General features: G+C 31.4%; 1 protein-coding gene across 2 annotated transcripts in view; it reads left to right on the top strand.

The window, feature by feature from the left end:
* The first annotated feature begins 5,802 nt into the window (after positions 1-5,802).
* Positions 5,803-22,697, top strand: part of LOC107440382 (spire type actin nucleation factor) — a 174,525-nt gene continuing 157,630 nt past the window's right edge. Inside the window, exon 1 of one of the 2 annotated variants that reach the window (XM_087150917.1) lies at positions 5,803-6,114. In XM_087150917.1, the coding sequence (XP_087007043.1) occupies positions 5,856-6,114 (259 nt within the window). In that variant the 5' untranslated portion in view covers positions 5,803-5,855. The remainder of the gene's footprint in view (positions 6,115-22,697) is intronic. The other variant, XM_087150916.1, reaches the window with a different exon arrangement.

The following is a 22,697-nucleotide window of genomic DNA, read 5'->3' as shown; positions in this document are numbered from 1 at the left end:
AGGGGGAAGAGAGCGGTTGCTCATTGAGTGGGAGTGAGACGAATATTTTAAATGAAGATTCTAAATTTTTTTCGGATTATTATAAATTAAAAGAAGAGCAAACTAATTGTATTTCATTAGAGAAAGTTCGCGCGGAATTAAAACAAAACAAAGGCAATTTTATTTTAATGGATGGATTAATTTACCATAAGGATAAAATTCTTAATGAATCAGTTATACAGTTAGTTTTACCAAAATGTAGGCACAATAAAGTTTTAAAATTGGCACACGAATCCGTTTTTGGGGGTCATATGGGGGTTAGGAAAACAAAAGAGCGAATAAAATATAGTTTTTACTGGCCGAATATGAGGAAAGATATAACGGAATTTGTCCAAACTTGTGAAGGGTGCCAACTTAGAAAAACTGAGAAAATTGGCGATAGAGCGCCCATAACTCCTGTGGTTCGTCCCGAACTTCCTTTCGAAATTGTGAATGTGGATGTCATTGGTCCTATAGACCCACCATCTAGCAGAGGACACAAATATGTACTTTGTCTTGTTGATCAAAATACTCGCTGGCCTGAAGCTGTGCCGTTGAAATCGCTATCTGCTAAAACAACTTGCGATGCTTTACTTACAATTTTTACAAGAACTGGTATACCCAACGTTATAGCTAGTGATCAGGGGACTAATTTTAAGTCTGCCCTAACTCAAGAATTTCAGAAGCGTATTGGTTCGAGTCCCAGATTCTCCTGTCCGGGTTATGCTGCTGCGAATGGACTAGTGGAAAGGTGGAACCGAGTACTAAAAGATATGTTGCATCACGTAATACGTGAAGATCCAAGAGGTTGGGACCTTCAATTACCGTTTCTGCTATTCTCGTACCGAGAGGTTCCAAACACCACTACTGGGGTATCTCCTTTCAAGCTACTCTATGGTAGAGAGGCCCGAGGTCCATTGTCTATCTTGAAATCATCTTGGTCTGGTGAAATTAGAATCCCTACCACTTTGTCTCAGTCAGCTATTGACTATCTTCAAGAACTGAAAGTCAGACTGGAAAAGGCTGCTGAAAGTGCCTCATTGATGGCTGCTGACAAACAGAAAGCATACAGTGACTATTTTAATAAAAGATCTTCAGTACGAAATTTTAGTGTCGGTGAACATGTAGTACTTTTAATCCCTGATTCTGCCGATAAAATATATGCCCGATGGACTGGTCCAGGTGAAATTGTCAAGCACTGTTCCCCACATTCTTACATGGTAAAATTACCAGATGGGAGAGTGAAACAAGTGCATGTAAACAAGATAAGGAGATTTCATGCTAGAGTTAATTCAATTGGTGTGATATTTGAAAATGAGGACGAATTTGGTGAAATTATTACAGTACCTGAAACGAACATTGGAAAAGTTATGTTTGATTCACAATTGGACTTAGAACATTTGAGTGATGATCAGAAAAGAAAATTAATTTCTTTGCTGAGTAAACATCAAGAACTTATGACTGGAAAATTAAAGAAAGCAAATGTTAAAGAGCATAAGATTCGACTCATACCTAACAGTGAGAGGAAGAGGCCTTATATATACCGTATTCCGGATGCTTTGAAAGGAAAAGTAGATGAACAGATAGAAGAGCTTTTAGATGCTGGTTTAATTGAAGAGAGTTCCGCTGAAATTGCTTATCCAGTGGTGTGCGTTAGTAAAAAAGATGGAGGGATGCGGATGTGCATCGACTATCGAGCGTTGAATGCTGTGACTATAACGGACGATTTTCCTATGGAAGATACTACTGAGTTAATACATACTATAGGGAAAGCTAATGTAATCTCAAACCTAGATCTGCTAAAAGGTTACTATGCTATTCCCATGGAGGAAGCAAGTTACGATTTAACTTCCTTTAAAACTCACAATTCTCAGTACAGATTTCGAGTTATGCCGTTTGGACTCCGGAATGCTGCAGCAACGTTTCAGAGAGTGATGAACAAGGCCCTAGCACCATTTAAAAGGTTTTCACGAGCATATATAGACGATATTGGTATATTTTCTAATAGTTTTGAGGAACATCTAGTACATCTGGAGTTGATTCTGAAAAGATTAGAAGAACTCAATTTCACTGTTAACCTGAATAAATGTTCTTTTGCTAAACCAAGTATCAAGTTTTTGGGACATATCATCGGTTCGGGTGAACTCCAGCCCGATCCAGAAAAAGTTCGAGTCATTCAACAACTTCCAAGACCAAATACTAAGAAAGAATTGAGAAGTGTACTTGGATTATGTGGTTTTTACCGAGATTATATTCCGAAATATGCTGAATTAGTGTATCCTCTAACAGAATTGACAAAAAAGCGAGTGCCGGAAGAAATTCCCTGGAGTGAGGTGCATGACTCTGTGTTCTCACGTCTCAAACGAGCCCTGGTAGAAGCCCCATCACTTTACACACCAGTGCCCGGTAATCCTTACATTATTTACTCAGATGCATCACAGATTGGAATAGGAGCCTGTCTTTCTCAGCGAATAGGAGATAAAACTTTCCCAGTGTCTTACGCTAGTCAAAAATTGACCAAAACACAACAAGCCTGGTCAACTATAGAACGAGAAGCTTACGCTATTGTGTGGTCATTAAAGAAATTTGAGTCGTTGATATTTGGCTCTGAAATAGAATTTTACACTGACCACAACCCCTTACCGTATTTAACGAAGTGTGCTCCTCAGTCATCTCGGTTACAGCGATGGGTGTTCGCTCTTCAAAAGTATAATATAACTTCGAAACATTGCCCTGGTTCCAAAATGCCGCATGCTGATGCATTATCTCGCCTGTTTCCAAATACTATGACTTAAATATTGACTGTTTACTTTTTTGATAATTTAAAGTTTTTTTTTGATTTATATATTATTTTGATTTTATAAGCAAGTTATAAATTTTAATAGTTTAATGCTACGTTATGTTAAATAATTGAGTGCATTACCTGATTATTGAAAATGTTTTATTATTTGAATTTAAATACATTATTTGCATTATTTGAAATATTCATTAATATTAGTGATGAATGTTAATTGTCATTTTAGTTTATATATTTACGATATGGTTGTTTACTATCAATTTATATGTTTTGTCAGATTAAGTATCAAGGGAGATACTTCAATCTTGCGTGGGGGGTGTAGTGTGCGGACATCTTCGCCAGAGGGCGCTTCGCACACTCACCTCCGAAAAAGTAATTAATCAGAAAGAGAGAGAAGCATTCTGGGGACTGACTTGCGAAGTCAGACAAGATCATGTCACTAATTTACCTTTTCTTTTTATATTATTTTTACATATGTTAATAATAAACAGTGTTGTCTATATAAGTGATAGTTATTTATGAGAACCAACCACATAATATTCGTGAAGGAATATTACACTCATTTTAAAAGTAATACTGTAAACAAAACAAACACGTGGTCTCAGGTAGCGTTAGAAATATTAATTTGTGTGACGTAGTCCACGAATGCTACCACGTCAATGTTGTTTATTGAATTAATCTGACATAGTGAATGAGGTAATTAAATAGTATTAAAGTTCGTGCAATAAACTTTTTTTAATAGAGCTATACGCTAACAAATATCATTGGTTATCATTGATGTTACCTTTAAAATATTTGAAACATTAAATCGTCTATAGTTAAATTTGAAACTAATGGATAACGCTTAACCAATCATACATTTTTCGCTCATCCCGCTCGAACGGTTCGTGGTAGAATGTCTTAATGTCGACAGTGACCAAATTTTATCGCATTCGATCGGATGGCTTATTATGGACGCAAAGCAGACATTAATTTTTATCTACATATATATATACATAAAAAAAAGCCATAGCAACTTAGGAAATGCTAGTCTTTTTTATTCATTCGATTAAGCCAGAAAAAATAGATAAGAAACAACAATACTTCACTCATCTGTATAGCAATATGAGTTGTGTTGATAAATGCTAGTACAAGATTGTATTTTCTGTACACAAAACCCTTATAACTTCTTAAATATTTATCTTAACAATTCCCAGGGACCGATTAAGGCAAATTCAGGCCCAAGGCTCATGAAATTTTCCGGGCCGATAACAAAATATTTTGAAATTAAATTTCTGAAGAGTAGTCCTAACAATAAAAAGAATCTATTGAATTGCATGATTCAAGAGAAACATTCTAAAAAAGTTTGAAAGCAGACAATGGAAGATTATTTTTCTAAGATAAAGTTTACGCATCTAAATATTAAAGCAAAATATAAAGTGTTGTGTGGAAATAAAAATAGTCTGGTAACCACAAACAAGTGAAATCAGTGATTTTTGCTAAAAGTCACTGATTAGCTGAATTATTTTAAAGATTGTAGCCTTCCATCTACAGCTTTACATATTTTTTAAGAATAAACTTTTAGTTCTTGTTGACACTAATCATGACCTAGCGAATTTGCATTCTCCTTGTATTTGCATAAGCCGTTGGAGTAAAAATTGTACCAACTGAAATTCAGCTGTATTCAGGGCCTGATTATAGCCAAGGCCTAATAGGCATGGGCCTAGGGCCCACAATTTCTGAGGGGCCTCAAAAATTAGTAAAAAGTCTAATTAAAGTTGGGCTATCTATGTGTTGGTTTCAACGTTAATAAAAAATAATTCAGCTAATCAGTGACTTTTAGCAAAAATCACTGATTTCAATTGTTTGTGGTCAACAAACTATTTTTATTTTGACATAACATTGCTTTGTTGTTTTATATTTTGCTTGAATTTATCGATACCTAAGCTTTATCTTAGAAAAATATACTTCAATTGTCTGCTTTCAAAATTTCTTTTCTTGAATCATGCAGTTCAATAGATTCTTTTTCATTATTAGGACTACTCTTCAGTAATTTAATTTCAAAATATCTTGCAAGGGGCCCAGAAAATTTGGTGGGCCTTGGGCCTGAATTTGTCTTGATCGGTCCCTGGCTGTATTTTCGAATTTGATAAGTGCTATGTTTACACGAGTTGGGTTTATCACATGTTTACACGAGTTGTTTACACGAGTTGTTTACACGAGTTGTTTACACTATGTTTACACGAGTTGGGTTATATAAAGAAAATTTGAAATAAAAAAATGCTTTTTTTGAGAAAAACTGTTTCTTTTAATATTTAGAAAAAGGAAATATTGTGGACTTTTTACTAATTTTTGAGGCCCCGCAGAAAGTGTGGGCCCTTGGCCCGTGCCTATTGGGCAAGGCGATAATCAGGCCCTGACAATTCCTGTTTTATTTCAAGCAATTCAGCATAAGAAATTGCTGTTTCATTAAGGTTTATCTTAACAGATAAACCTTAATGGTAGACCATAATGAAGTGACCTTAATGAAGTGACCATTGTGGCAATACTTTAAAAAAAAAAAGCTTTTAAAAATAATGTTCAATCCTTTTAGGATGAAAGGTTTGAAACTGCAATATTTTTACTTTATTGAAAAAAGGTTTTTAGTACAAACATTTTCGGTAAAATAAAAATAAAATTCTGACAGGAGGTTGCCGTAAGATTACATGCTTTTTGGGCTTAATGTTAATTTTACTTCCTGCTTATTTCGCCCTATGTCTATAACTTTTTAACTGAATTGAAATAGTATATAAAAATCTCAAAATAAGAATTTATTTTCGCTTGCGTTGATTTTTTTTTTTAATGCACGACAATACACTTTTAATAATCGAACACAAAACCGCAACGTTATAATTTCTTCTTTTTTTTTGCTAGCGAATTTATGTACTAAGTCAATTAACTTTTCTCCCGATTTGGCGAGAAACAATTGGAATCATTCCCCTTTTCTCCTCGCCAACCAACTCCGCTCGTTCGCATGTGCAGAGATAGAATCTAGATCCACTGCCGCAGTCAATGCGTCAACATGGCGGTGGACTGTAAAAAGTTCTACCGATGCTCGCTCGATTCCAACGGTTGTTTACGTTTATCTAATATTTTACAAGCCTTTAGTACATCGCTTAGCGAAGAACAGGCTTGGGCTGTGTGTTTCCAATCCGCTAAATGCATGATAAATGAATGGAATTCGGATAGTTCATCTTGTTATATTTTAAGTGATCCCAACCATGTTTACATACACAAAGATGGATGGATACACAAGAATACTGTCAAAGTATCCGGACAAGGTAAATTATTTTTTATTCTATTTTGATTGGAATATCTTTTGATTATTTTCTGAGTTTGTTTTTCTTCTGTTGAAATGATCGATAAGTTTTGCTTAATTAATACTTTCTCTTTATTAGTATCAACCATAACAACAGTCTGCATTTTTCAATTACTGAAATATTTGTTTTCTAAGTTATTATTATAGATCATGATAGATTATTATAGATCATGATAGATTATTATAGATCATGGATATTATTATAGATCATGGATTTATAGAGATGGGATTAAATTTGAATTTTTTACTCTCTCGAATTAAAGATTTGATTTAATATAGTTTAATACTTCTAACCGAGGTTGCTAATTAGTTATTGCAAATTTATTGCTGATTAAATGAAATGATTTTAAAGCCATTTTGTGATGAGCAACCATTTTTATATTATTATTATTATTTAAATACGTTAATTACATATTTTATAAGTTTTAAAAGCACTTCTAGTTAGATAAAAACCTAAGTATGTATTGTTGAATGTTTATTTGCTGCTGCTACAAAATTATGAATTTAAATTACTGTTATGTAACACTATTTTGAAAATAAATCAATGATTATTATTAAAATATATCAAGTCATTTAAATCAAGCTAACCCTGTTTACTTTCGTTTCATTAATTTTGCATCAATCTTGATTATAGCACTGAAAAGGGCTTTTGCAATCTGTGTTTCATTAATAGTTAGTAAATAGTTGCCAGAGTCGGCGATCATTTTCGCCATAAGATCAGTTGAAAGAAAAATCTTAAACTAAGCAATGCGGTCTATTAATTTGATTCTCAGTTTGGATTTTTAGTTTCTGTAGGAACGTGACATCTGCGCACCTGGAAAGTTATAAATTTCGGTATTGAACAAAATTTGTCATGAAATGTCATGATTTTCAACTATTTTTTAAAGAAAATCCTGGAGAGTCATGGATTTAAGTCGTTGAAAAATCTAATTTTTAAGACGGAATTCATTTCCCCCCCCCCTCACAATTTCATGGTGTTTTAATATCTGAATTTGTAACAAAATCCCCACTTACAGTCATATTTTATCAAAATATAAAATGTTTTTATCATGTTCTTTAAAAATAACGGTGTTCTTTCAAAAAATGAAAGAAAAAACATAATTTCTCTAGAGCGAATTATCTTTTAAACTTCTGTGATTTCAGAATTTCTATTATTTATTTTTATTTTATCAATTTAAAATTCTAGCTGAAGCAAGGCGAATTTTTTTTTTTTAAATTCCGAAATGAGAACAGAAAAATCAGGAGTATTTCTTTCCTTTCCGATGAACAAGAAAAGTATCTTTAGAATATAATTCTGCAGAAAAAAAAAAGAAAAAAAAATTATTTGCTTTTGTACTCTTTATTTTATTTGCTTCGACACTTTCTTTACTCTGTTTTTTAAATTTAAAATCTATAATTATAAAGATGCAGAGTATATAACAGTATTGGTTATACCTATCATTTCAATGAATGTTATTATAATGCTTTTTTAAATTTAATGTTGCGTTTTTGTCGGAGAAATTACTAACTTTGTTAAGGCATGCAAAATTCTTGGAATTAGTCATGAAAAGTCATGAATTTGAAAATCTAAAATGTTGCAGGAAGTTTTGATGCTCATATTTAAAGAAGGCTAAGCAATCTGGGCTATTAATTTGATTTTTCAATTTGGATCTTTTCTTTTTTGTTAGAGATTTTATTGTTTGTTATTGTAGATAAATAATGTGGGCAACAAACTTGATTCTCCGTAAAGTTCATTTCAGTTTTAGAGGAGAATTTGTTAAAGTTTTGTAGAGATTTCCTAAGAAATATTTTCTACTTTGGGGGATTCTTCGTTTTAACATTGAAAATACGCACTATGCCCGTCAAAGCACATTTAGATTTCTATTTAAAAAAAACAAAAAAAAAAAAACATGCATTTGTAGCTTTTCAATCTCGAATTTAAATACAAAAGTTTCTTCAAACCAGGACCCATTTTCCAGCATGTTGCGGAGGAATGGACAGCTTTTATTAAATTATTTTTAGACAACTTTGATTTTTAATTTGATACTATCAGATAAGATACATCAAAAGTTTGAAATACAATGTTAATACACAAATAATTAGTAAATACAATATAATAACGCAATTTAGAATCTGCTCGTATGTTATCTTGAAAAAGAAAATTATTTTTTTCGAAAATATATATATATACAGTACAGAACCCGTTATCCGGAAATCAGAAAACCGGAAAACCAAAAAACCGCAACGAAATTCGATAAATTTTGCCGCCATTTTTTTGAAAAAAATGTTTTTTTCCTCATAAGATTTTAGGATTTTTCTTTCTTTTTGAAAGATGTTTACCTAACCATTATTTTGGAAATAATCATTAGTGTATTACTTCATCGTTTTTTCTTCTTTTTAAGATTATTTCCAAATATATTTTTTTAATTAGGTTTAACTATAAAAAAACGGCTTTTTGTAGCGATTCAGAAAACCGGAAAAATCAGTTATCCGGAATAGCGATGGTCCCGATCATTCCGGATAATCGGTTCCCTGCTGTATTTTTTTTTTGAAAAAGGGTTACATTTTACTAAAATAATGGTTGCCAACTAAAGAGCAAAGTTGAGGGTCGCCACAGGGCGACTAAATCTAACCAAAAAAAAAAAAAAAAATCGTCTGCCAATCATCATCTGATTTTTTTTTTTTTTTTTTTTTGCTTCTAAAATGTACTACCCTATGTGCATTTAATGAAATTAGTGTAATTTCATTTTTAATAATTTCTAAAAAATTTCACCCGTTTTTGAAATGAAACTTGTCATGTTTACCATAGTTTGAGAAAATGCCTTACATTATCAACTTTTTAACCGTCTAAAATTTATAAATTTTGAAAAAGTGACCACTGTTAAAAATATTAGCAAAATTTCCGAATTTTACACTTTAACGCCAACTATGATTTTTACGCTCCACGGCGACTGGAATTTGTAGACTCTGTTACGTCCATTTTTTTTTATTTAAACGCGTAATTTGCGCGTTGTCCGAAATAATTTGTCCACTGATGTTGTTTTTCGTCTCTATCAGTGGTTTGGGTTATGACTTTTTATTGTTTTTCCTGACGAAATTGTCAGAGCAAGCCGTGGTGACGTTCGCCTTCCAATGAGATGAACTGGGTTCGAATCCCAGAGATGGCTGGTCAATTCGAATTCTGTACCCGACTCGCGCCGACCACAGTGCTGACGTAAAATATCGTCAGTGGTAAACGAACCATGGATAAGAGTATCCTTGCCGTAAGGTTTACCGTGGAAGGTTTTCGTGGTTTTCCTCTCAGTGTAACGCAAATGCAGATTAGTTCCATCAAAAAGTCCTCCAGGTAGGCTAATTTCTTCGAATATTTGGATCGAGTTAAAAATGACAAGACTACGGAGTTTAACATTAGTACTCGTACTCCCTCCCCCCCCCCAAAAAAAAGAAAAACATTGTTCGGCTGTTTAACGACTGTTATAAAATAAAATTGTCTGAGCTACTTTTCATTTGGACGTTTCAATGACGTCGCAATAGTCGACCGTTGTTATCTCTGTTACATAAAATAAGACGCCGACGGCGAAAAAAATTCTGTTTTCTTAATATAAATTCCATTTAATACCTGCTGATATCGAAGCATGTGACTGTGCGTCTCTCCGCCTGAAAAACAGACCCACGGTCAAGGTTGAAAAAAATCATCCAACCCAACTGGATTCTTATTTCGTTTTTAAAAGAATGTTTTCTTCTATGTCTTCCATATATCATTTGATTTGTCTTCTTCATCAATAACACCTTGTGCCCGTATTTTATATAAAATGAAGAGTTCTTTGTCGTTATGTAATGTCTTTTTCGTTATCTTTATTAAACCGTGGTAAGGGAAAATGAACTTAATAATTTTTTTAAAGAGTTTATTGAGTTAGGCTATTAAGGGTCTGTCCAGACATTTTGTGAAATTTCCGTTTTTCGCGAAATTGTGAAAAAATTACTCACATTCTTTCAACCAGGGTCTGCTTTTGTGAATTTGTGCAAATAGGGTCCGTTATTGCAAAAAAAAAAAAAAAAAACCTTTTCAAGCAGTTTTTAAATTGTAAAGACATACATGCTCAACACTGTAAAATTATAATTAAAAAAATTCAATTTTAAAAAATAAACAACAATTGCTGCTTCTAAATTAGAGATGCAACATACAAATATTTGGTATTTAGCCTATACTGCTAGACGCAGAATATTAATTTCGGACGAATAATGGAAGAATCGTCTGCCGAAGACAAAACTTAATTCGCTTACATCCATCTTTCTTGTTTTCTGCCCTGGAAAGGTTTATTCGATTAACAAAATAATAATGAAGATAAATAAATTTGTGAAGGATCCGATTAAAAGAAAAATCATTTAAGTTAAAATATTTTGTGAAGGGTCCGTTTTTAAGTTAAAATATTTTGTGAAGGGTCCGTTAACGGACCCAAATTTCTTCTAAACAGACCCTTGGCTATATAATTGAAAGCATAATATAATTAAAAGCATAAATAGTGAGCAAAGGCGCTGCGAGTTTGAATTTCTTTTAGCGAGGATAATTTTTAGTTTACTACAAAATGAAATTTTAATTTTATCCATAAACATATTTTTTTGCTTGATATTCATGCAAGATCAGAATTTTTACATTCTCCTGGCATGCCTGGCAATATAAAGTTTGAGTTTGCGCACGCTTTTCGCCTGCTTGAACTTTCCAGAGACCATTTCAGAAAACGTATTAAAATGTGCCTATTTTTGTAGAATTTCCAATTCTAATCTCTCTAGCAGGTATCTCCGGACCTCTGCTCATCATAGCGCCTGACGATCGTTGGACGTGTGCGACTATAAATATTATTTTTGGAATCTATTGTTTTTTCATGCATTATGCGTATGTGTAAGTTACCTATAATGATTATTAACTCACCTTGAAATATATATATATGCGGTCTCGCTTATAACGAGATAACCTATAATAACGATACGAGATAACCATAAGGCAGGGGTCTGTCCAGACATTTTGTGAAAGGTCTGTTTTTGTAAAATTTTGAAAAAATTACTCGTAATTTGTGAATATAAAATAAGCGTTTAGTCACATTCTTTCAACCAGGGTCCTGCTATTGTGATTTTGTGCAAATAGGGTCCTGCTATTCAGATTTTGTGCAAATAGGGTCCTGTTATTGCAAAAAACCTTTTCAAGAAGTTTTTAAATTCTAAATGAATACAAGATTATGCTCAACACTGTAAAATTATAATTAAAAAAATTAAATTCTCAAAAATAAGCAACAATTACTGCTACTAAATTAGAGATGCTACATACAAATATTTTTTATTTAGCCTATACTGCTCAACATAGAATATTCATTTCGAACGAATAATGGAAATAAAATCACTCACAATTTTAATAATTTCAATTGACGTATTTTAAACAACACAACTTAGTTATGTATCACTTTTAATGTGTTACGCATTAAGAAAACTTAAACAATTCTTAAATTTATAATATTTTTTTTTAAAAAATTGACATAAGTTAATTTTTATTTACATAATATTTTATCAATTAATTTTATGAATAAATATATATTTCTCAATTATTTATTTACGAAAATATCAATAAGAATGTTCTCACGATATTTGTAGAAGTACAAATATTTTTTTATAATACTATATTTGGAATTTAGATTTTTTTTTTTTACTTCGAAGAGGTTAAGGTGCATAATATAAATGAAATGAGATTAAACTTATCCTTAGAATTAAAGCAGAAAAACATAATTAACAAAATGTTAGAGCAATGTACGTCGATTGCCAGTAGATTTCAAAATATCTACAATACAGGGGTCTGTCCAGACATTTTGTGAAAGGTCCGTTTTTCGTGAAATTGTGAAAAAATTACTCACATTCTTTCAACCAGGGTCCGCTTTTATGAAATTGTGCAAATAGGGTCCGTTATTGCAAAAAAAATTTTTTTTCAAGGAGTTTTTAAATTGTATAGACATACAAGATTATGCTCAACACTGTAAAATTGTAATTAAAAAAATTAAATTTTAAAAAATAAACAACAATTGCTCCTTCTAAATTAGAGATGCAACATACAAATATTTGGTATTTAGCCTATACTGCTGAACGCAGAATATTAATTTCGGACGAATAATGGAAGAATCGTCTGCCGATGTCAAAACTTAATTCGCTTACATCCATCTTTCTTGTTTTCTGCCCTTGAAAGGGTTTATTCGATTAACAAAATAATAATGAAGATAAACAAATTTGTGAAGGGTCCGATTAAAAGAAAAATCATTTTGTGAAGGGTCCGTTTTTAAGTTAAAATATTTTGTGAAGGGTCCGTTTTTAAGTTAAAATATTTTGTGAAGGGTCCGTTTTTATGAAAAGATATTTTGTGAAGGGTCCGTTAACGGACCCAAATTTCTTCTAAACAGACCCCTGTAATAGCTGAACATTCAGCATCAGTCAATTTTTCTGGCCCATTTACAATAATACATAAGTGTCTATCAAGTGTCTCTTGTTTCATCCTCGATCGCAACTCAGTGCAAACAAGATTCATTCTCGAAAATAACCTTTCAACAGTAGCTGTTGACGATTGTATAATAACCGACATTGTAAATAGTTTTAATAAATTAGGAATTAGAATTTTAATAACTTAGTTCATTTACACCCGTCTTTCTTTTTTTTTCCCCTGAGAAGGGTTTATTCAGGGGTCTGTCCAGATATTTTGTGAAAGGTCCGTTTTTTGTAAAATTGTGAAATAATTACTCGTAGTTTGTTAATATAAAATAAACTTAAAGTCACATTCTTTCAACCAGGGTCCGATTTTGTGAATTTGTGCATATAGGATCCGTTTTCATGAAGGCATATAGGGTCCGTTTTCGTGAAGGGTCCGTTAACGGACCCAAATTTCTTCTAAACAGACCCCTGATCATAGAAACTTCTTTCTTTATTTTTTCAATTGGATTATTTTATTTTGTATTGAGAAACTCGAGGAGTTATACTTATTGAATATTTTATCAATACGTAGCATTCTTTTCACAATTTATTCAATATATATTGTAATTATAAACACTATATGTATTTTTTAAAAAAAAAAAACTGACTACTCTTCTTTCTAATGGCATTTTACTTAAACAATTTCATACAAACTATCAAAATGTTAAATAAATTATTGATTACTGATCGGATATAAATACAATTTTTATTGGTTTTTAAGAAATCCTGTCATGGAGCCCTTGGGTTCTGCGGAACATCTTTTGGAGATCACTTTTCTTGACCCTGTGTTCTTAGGTACAATAAGAGTGGGTACTCCTGCTGATCAGAATAATCGTATTTCTGAAGGCTTGATAACTTGATTGATAGAGCACCGGGCCCATGTCCTAGTGGTCGTTGGTTCGATCCCCGCCGGCCGAAGACTCCTTGTGTAGTAAATGGTGACTGATGCACGTTGAATCTGTGGGGACACAAAGTCCTTCATGATCCTATAACAAAGCATACCTCTGGGGGTACTGATCCAGTAGTTTCCTTGTCTTCTGGATAGGGTTCAGAATTACAAGGCTACGAGGTTTAACATTAGTAGTCGCAAACCCAAAATTGGGTGGGCTGTTCAACGACGGATATATATATATATATATATATATCAGGGGTCTGTTTAGAAGAAATTTGGGTCCGTTAACGGACCCTTCACAAAATATCTTTTCATAAAAACGGACCCTTCACAAAATATTTTAACTTAAAAACGGACCCTTCACAAAATATCTTTTCATAAAAACGGACCCTTCACAAAATATTTTAACTTAAAAACGGACCCTTCACAAAATGATTTTTCTTTTAATCGAACCCTTCACAAATTTGTTTATCTTCATTATTATTTTGTTAATCGAATAAACCCTTTCCAGGGCAGAAAACAAGGAAGATGGATGTAAACGAATTAAGTTTTGTCCTCGGCAGACGATTCTTCCATTATTAGTCCGAAATTAATATTCTGCGTTCAGCAATATAGGCTAAATACCAAATATTTGTATGTTGCATCTCTAATTTAGAAGCACCAATTGTTGTTTATTTTTTAAAATTTAATTTTTTTTAATCATAATTTTACAGTGTTGAGCATAATCTTGTATGTCTTTACAATTTAAAAACTCCTTGAAAAAGTTTTTTTTTTGCAATAACGGACCCTATTTGCACAAATTCATAAAAGCGGACCCTGGTTGAAAGAATATAAGTTATTTTTTCACAATTTCACGAAAAACGGACCTTTCACAAAATGTCTGGACAGACCCCTGTATATATATATATATATATATATATATATATATAAACTTTTCTGAAAATAAAAAAAAGGAATAGCAAATCTTCCACTCATTATTAAATGATTTTTTTTAAAAAAAATAATATGAAATGATAATTTTTTAAACAAAGAAGACAAGAAAAAAATTGTTAAAATAATTTAAACAAGAGAAAAAATAGTTAAAATTTTCCATTCCGTTATCATTCGTAAGTTCTGTTTCTTGTGTTCCACCATTTGTATGAAAGAAGGAAAAGAAAATGAAAATAAAAGGATTATTTTCTACGCTCCATTGGATCTTTTCTTCTTTTTTTATTGTAATAATATGTAATTTGCATCGTAGAAATGATTTATGATACTTTAATGTTTATATTTCAATTATTTAGTTTTGTATCAAATAATTCACATAGTATCTTTTCTGATTTATGTGCGCGTTTAATAATATTTATAGTATCTTTTTTTAAACTTTTTTTTTGGCTCTATAAATTTCAATGACCCCTAAGTTTTTTTTTTTAACTCTTAAAAATAAAACAAAGAAAAAATAAATAAATAAGAAAGGCTAGAGCATATTTTCATTTAAGAAGTTAAGCACACTTGTCAAGCATTAAACCAGTTGTGCAAAAATAGTTCTAAATTAAAAATACCACCTTTTTTAATTATTTTTTTTAAAATATGATATAGAAAACTATTTTTTTAATTACATCTATTCGTTTTTTCAGTAGTTCTGAAACTTCCGATCTCCGCAGTTCCCCTTTATTTATCAGCCTGCCATCGCGGACCCCCCCCCCCCCAAGCGAACAATCAGGTCCATAGTTTTGACGTTATAGTTGTTTTTTTAATTATAATCAGGGGTCTGTTTAGAAGAAATTTGTCCGTTGACGAACTTTCACAAAATACCTTTTTATTAAAAGGGACCCTTCACAAAATGATTTTTCTTTTAATCGAACCCTTCACAAATTTGTTTACCTTCATTATTGTTTTGTTAATCGAATAAACCCTTCCCAGGGGCGAAAACTAAGACATATGTAAATGAATTAAGTTTTGTCTTTGGCAGACGATTCTTCCATTATTCGTCCGAAATGAATAGTCTGCGTTCAGCAGTATAGGCTAAATACCAAATATTTGTATGTTGCATCTCTAATTCAGAAGCAGCAATTGCTGTTTATTTTTGAAAATTTAATTTTAATTGTTATAATTTTACATTGTTGAATATAATCTTGTATCGATTTACAATTTAAAAGCTCCGTGAATAAGTTTTTTGCAATAATCGGACCCTATTTGCACACATTCATAAAAGGAGGATCCTGGTTGAATGTTACTTAACGCTTATTTTATATTCACAAATTACGAGTAATTTTTTCACAATTTTACAAAAACCGGATCTTTCACAAAATGTCTGGACAGACCCCTGATAATTATTTATTTCATCATAATTATTTATTTATTTGTAATCATTTATTTAATTATAATTATTTATTTAATTATAATTATTTATTTCATTATAATTATTTTATCAATATTTCAATTATTTTTTTCATAAAAACAAACTATAAACAGCACGAACTAATAATATCTAATTTGCTGTTTTCAGAAATTTTGGAAACATTCTTCAATAGATCACGTTCGGCCAGTCAGCCTGAAATTACCTTAATTAGATTCTCAATTTCCCAATACATATTTTTAATAAACTTTTTTTTTAATGAAAAAAAAATAAACTACTATAAAAATACAGTCGATACAGTGCTAAAAATATTTTTAAGAGCACATAAAAAAAGTTTGCTATCAAATAATTTTATTTAGCATTTAATCGTGTATTATACTGCACGCGATTTAAAAAATCTCTAATCTTGATTCGTAATCACGCGATCTAGAATTCCCACTTCTTGATTCGTAATCACGCTGTTGAAAATTCCCGCATGGTGCTTAGTATTCACGTGATACGTTGATACGTATTTACGCTAGTTTAAAATGACACATTTTTAAATATTCGCGATATTTAAAAATCTCACTTCAAGATTTGTATTTACGCGATTAAAAAATCGTAAAAATTTTTCATTTTCATGTTATTTAAAAGTCACACATTGCGATTCGTATCCACGCGATTTTAAAATCGCTCATCATGATTCAGAATCGCACTGTTTGAAAATCGAACATCGTCTTTATTTTATTGACGCATTTAAAAGACGCAGATTTTGCGATTTATTTTTAAACGTTTATAATACTTATTGTTGGATAAAAAGAGAAAAAAAAAAGTTTTGTCTTCAGTCATCTTATAATTCGAATTATTCATTTTTGTTACATTTATTTTCAATTGACGTAAATATTTATTCTATAGATCAAACCCTAAATTCTGTATTCTATAGATGAACTCAAAACAGAATTTTATCAAATTAAACGAATTGCGAAAAAATTAAAAAAAACCTGATATTGAATAAATTAATGTTGAAATTTCTGCTAAAAGCCTGTTCTGTTGAAAGCGTATGAAATTTTTGTCGTTTACATTTCTCTGATAAATTGATATTGAGAGTTCTTAATTTTTTGCGAAGTGATCCTTAAAAATCTTTAAGAACTCCTTAATTTTGAAGATTTGTATGAATCCTGATACACCAGAAACTAATTCAGAACTAGACAAGATGTCCTTCGAATTTCAACTGTTTGATGTGAAATAAAATTTTTTTAAATATTATGTAAAAAATGTCATGCTTCAAATTAACTATTTTCAAAATACAGTCGGACCTCTATTTAACGAAATCTCTAAATCCTGATAGTAAGTTCGTTATATGGAAAATTTCGGTAAATGGAAAAATCACCTTTTGAAATATTTCACCACGAAACAGGTTTTTAAATTAATAAACACTAGACCTAATTAAAATAGCAAGGAATACACCTTTATCTTGTATCTACTATTTATTTTATAAATCTTAACCGTGAAAGAAATTTGCATGGAAAGCAAGGATAGAGCAAAACATTATCCAGTGTTGCACTATCATGCTACATGCATTTTCCACTGAAAAAAGCTGAATTTATGTGTAAAATTATAGCTGTATTAATTATAAAAGTAGCTTTAAGCATACATTACCAAATGCTTTCTTAAGTTTAATTGCTACGTATAAAATCCGTTAATTTTGTCTTGAGTTTTTCGTTTGATATGCAAACGAAAAGGGAAAGGGGATTTTATTGCTTTCTCTAAAACTTAGGTGGTTTCGAAAATCAATTCGAGGTTATTTCGTCCATAAAATGCGTTAACAAGTTTGAAATGTTCTGAAATATTTTGGGAAGTTGAGGAAGTAGATCTCAAATTAAAGTTGATTAGATAGAAAATTCACTTCGCTATTTGGAAGTTATTTGACGAAGAAATTTCCAAAATGTTCTTGGTTCCTCGAAAAAAAATCGCAAAATCGAGAAATTCGGAAAATGGAAGTTCGTTAAATCAGGGGTCTGTTTAGAAGAAATTTGGGTCCGTTAACGGACCCTTCACGAAATATCTTTTCATGAAAACGGACCCTTCACAAAAAATTTTAACTTAAAAACGGACCCTTCACAAAATAATTTATCTTTAAATCGGACCCTTCACAAATTTGTTTATCTTCATTATAGTTTTGTTAATCGAATAAACCCTTCCCAGGAAAGGGGGAGGGGAAGAAAGACAGATGTAAACGAACTAAATTTTGTCTTCCGCAGACGCTTCTTCCTTTATTCGTCCGAAATTAATGTTCTGCGTTCAGCAGTATAGGCTAAATACCAAATATTTGTATGTTGCATCAGCTATGCGAAGATAGCCCCCGAAAATGAGGAAATTCAAAAATTCAAACTGCATTCGTTTGACCATTTTTTGACCACAAATGACCACCTTTTAAATTTTTTAGACCACCCTTATTTTGGACATAATCCTGAAAATTAAATTCGGGGGCTAGATTCGCATTTTCACGCCAAATGAATAAAAATCAAATTTTTATATTGTATTCGTTTGACCACTTTTTGACCACAAATGACCACCCTTTAATTTTTTTTGACCACCCTTATTTTGGACACAATCCCAAAAATTAAATTCGGAGGCTAACTTCGCATTTTTTCGAAAAATATATAAAAATCCAATTTTTATATTGTATTCGTTTGACCACTTTTTGACCACAAATGACCACCCTTTAATTTTTTTGACCACCCTTATTTTGGACATAATCTTAAAAATTAAATTCGGGGGCTAACTTCGCATTTTCACGCCATATGAATAAAAATCAAATTTTTATATTGTATTCGTTTGACCACTTTTTGACCACAAATGACCACCCTTTAATTTTTTTTGACCACTCTTATTTTGGACATAATCCTGAAAATTAAATTCGGGGGCTAACTTCGCATTTTCACGCCATATGAATAAAAATCAAATTTTTATATTGTATTCGTTTGACCACTTTTTGACCACAAATGACCACCCTTTAATTTTTTTTGACCACCCTTATTTTGGACATAATCCTAAAAATTAAATTCGGGAGCTAACTTCGCATTTTTTCAAAAAGTAAATAAAAATCCAATTTTTATATTGTTTTCGTTTGACCACTTTTTGACCACAAATGACCACCTTTTAAGTTTTTTTGACCACCCTTATTTTGGATATAATCCTGAAAATTAAATTCGGGGGCTAACTTCGCATTTTCACGCCATATGAATAAAAATCAAATTTTTATATTGTATTCGTTTGACCACTTTTTGACCACAAATGACCACCCCTTAATTTTTTTTGACCACCCTTATTTTGGACATAATCCCAAAAATTAAATTCGGGGGCTAACTTCGCATTTTTACGAAAAATAATTAAAAATCTAATTTTTATACTGTATTCGTTTCCCCACAAATGACCACCTTTTAGTTCTGGTTGACCACCCTTATTTATGCCGTAATCCTAAAAATAAGACTTGGGAGAAGCATGAATTTAGCCCCCTAAATAAGAAAAATTACTTTCTTAACAACATTCGTTTGGCCACAAATGAACCATTTGAAAATGAGAAAAATTAAAAAATTTCAAGTGCATTCGTTTGACCAATTTTGACTACAAATAACAACCTTTTATTCTTTTTCTTACTATTCTTATTTTAGCCGTAATTATAAAAATAAAGTTTTAGGGTGGAGTTAAGTTGGACCCTGAAAATGGTTAAAATAAAAAGTTTCAACAGCATTTGTTTGACCATTTTTTGACCCCAAGTTACCACTTTTTAGTTTTTTTTACCACTCTTTTTTCAGCCGTAATCATAAAAAAATATATAGTTGTTAATGAAGTTATACTAAAGCGCAGCATAAAATTATCCTTCTGAAATGAGAAAATTGTAACTGAATTCGAATGTTTAATTCAAAGGACATAATTTGCCTATAGTCTATCTTGGCCAAGCCTTTTTCTACAATGTTTAATGATTTTGATCGTCTAATTATGACATTGTCTGAAAAATAAAATTCCAAAGGTAATGTTTCGGTCTCGGATAAAAATTTTTTGTTTTTGTAAGCATTAATTATTTTCAAGCTTTTAATATAAACATCCTGTTGGCGTTTAAGTTGCTTTTAAGTTATGCTGTTAAGTTATACTAAAGTTACTAAATTTCACAATTTTTTTAAAATTTAAAATACCATCTTGTTACTTGCAAAGTTTTCTGAAAAGTCTGCTACTTTTTTTAATACTGCTTCAAAAGAAAAAAAAACATAACTTTAAAGAAAAACAAAAAATTAACAAAAATGGGAAAAATAAATTAAATTAATGAACAAAAACGAAAGCTGTTTTTAATTTTATTCAACATAGCGAAAATAACTATCGTTGTTTTCTGATAACCTTGGAGAGTCATGTGATATATTGGCGACTACAGTTTGGCGAATGGAGTTGGCGTAACTAGGAAGTAAACAAACAGGGTATAATTCCCTAAAAGATATCATTTTACGCAAAATGCCTCGACCAGCTTTTGTCAATTCTGAAAATATTGTTAAAGTTTTATCAGAAGTAAATATTTTTAAAGATTCCATTGGAAATTTAAAGTCAAGAACTGATGCAGTGTGGAATAAAGCAAGTGAATTACTAAACATAAATGCAAAGACACTGAACGTATACGTTAGACTCAATCGTTATGACATTTTGAAAGATCTGAAACGAAAGTGTGGAATCGAAGAAGGGTGGTCAAAAAAAATTAAAGGGTGGTCATTTGTGGTCAAAAAGTGGTCAAACGAATACAATATAAAAATTTGATTTTTATTCATATGGCGTGAAAATGCGAAGTTAACCCCCGAATTTAATTTTTAGGATTATGTCCGAAATAAGGGTGGTCAAAAAAAATTAAAGGGTGGTCATTTGTGGTCAAAAAATGGTCAAACGAATACAATACAGAAATTGGATTTTTATATATTTTTCGAAAAAATGCGAAGTTAGCCTCCGAATTTAGTTTTTAAGATTGAGTCCAAAATAAGGGTGATCAAAAAAAATTAAAGGGTGGTCATTTGTGGTCAAAAAGTGGTCAAACGAATACAATACAGAAATTGGATTTTTTATATATTTTTCGAAAAAATGCGAAGTTAGCCTCCGAATTTAGTTTTTGGGATTGTGTCCAAAATAAGGGTGGTCAAAAAAAATTAAAGGGTGGTCATTTGTGGTCAAACGAATACAATATAAAAATTTGATTTTTATTCATTTGGTGTGAAAATGCGAAGTTAGCCCCCGAATTTAATTTTCAGGATTATGTCCAAAATAAGGGTGGTCAAAAAAAATTAAAGGGTGGTCATTTGTGGTCAAAAAATGGTCAAACGAATACAATACAGAAATTGGATTTTTATATGTTTTTCGAAAAAATGCGAAGTTAGCCTCCGAATTTAGTTTTTGGGATTGTGTCCAAAATAAGGGTGGTCAAAAAAAATTAAAGAGTGGTCATTTGTGGTCAAAAAGTGGTCAAACGAATACAATATAAAAATTTGATTTTTATTCATTTGGCGTGAAAATGCGAAGTTAGCCCCCGAATTTAATTTTCAGGATTATGCCTAAAATAAGGGTGGTCAAAAAAATTTAAAGGGTGGTCATTTGTGGTCAAAAAATGGTCAAACGAATGCAGTTTGAATTTTTGATTTTCCTCATTTTCGGGGGCTATCTTCGCATAGCTTGTTGCATCGCTTATTTAGTAGCTGCATTTGCTTTTTATTTTTTAAAATTTAGTTTTTTTAATTATAATTTTACAGCATTGAGCATAATTTTGTATGTCTTTGCAATTTAGAAACTCCTTGAAAATGTTTTTTTGCAATAACGGACCCTATTTGCACAAATTCACAAAAGCAGTACCCTGGTCGAAAGAATGTGACTTAACGTTTATTATATATTCACAAATTACGAGTAATTTTTTCACAATTTTACAAAAAACGGACCTTTCACAAAATGTCTGGACAGACCCCTGGTTAAATAGAAGTCCGACTGAAATTCGTAGTCTTTCTTCGGTTAAGAACTGTTAATGAAATTAATTTATGAAGTTGGACGATAATTTTATGGAGGAAAAGAAAAATAGAATGAATGCTTTCGACAAATATCGAAAGAAGTGGAGATCGCGAATAATCGAAAGTTTACTGATAATTTCTTTCTAATAATACTTTCCGTCGAATGGATGAATGATAAACTCCCATATTTTTGTCATGGAGAGAGTACAGGATGTTGAACCTTGCTCCATCAGTAGTCTGGAACTAACCTTTAACCATGACGATCAAGGATAAAACCCGCATCCGAAATGGGGGTGGCTATTTTTTTCTCTTCACCCTATTAGCTAATTTTAAGAATCTAGAAACTCTCGCTTTCTTACTTTCTAAAATGAGATTTCAAATTTTGCACATTTAGTATAAATTCACTCCTTGGAGGGATAGTGCAACTTACTAGCATGGTCCGTAGCGTTTTTAAAAAGTGCTTATTTTTCATTTTCGTTTTTTAAAAGCCCTTAAAGGTGCTTTTTTTCATTATTTGTATTTAAAAAGTGCTTAATTTTCCCTTTTCGAAAATGAGATTTTTCTTTCTTTACCATGTCCATTTTCGCCACGTATTATGCAAAAGCCTGCTTTTCACATTTAACTTTTTCACAATTCATTCGCAGTAACACGCACTTCATTTACATAATAACCTCATCAGGACTTTTGTTTCATACTTTGCCTAAATAGCATCCGGCATTATATATAATGCCCAGGCAAAGTATGTAATACTTCTCATATTTCATACTTTGCCTAAAAACGTCAGCCATTATATATACTGCCTAGGCATTATATATAACGCCGGCATT

Source organism: Parasteatoda tepidariorum, chromosome 9, assembly GCF_982258835.1.
Source record: "Parasteatoda tepidariorum strain Cologne lab strain chromosome 9, Ptep-v5.0, whole genome shotgun sequence".
NCBI classification, from domain to species: Eukaryota; Metazoa; Arthropoda; class Arachnida; order Araneae; family Theridiidae; genus Parasteatoda; species Parasteatoda tepidariorum.
Note: the sequence above shows the minus strand (reverse complement) of the source record. Positions and strands in the feature narration are given on the sequence as shown.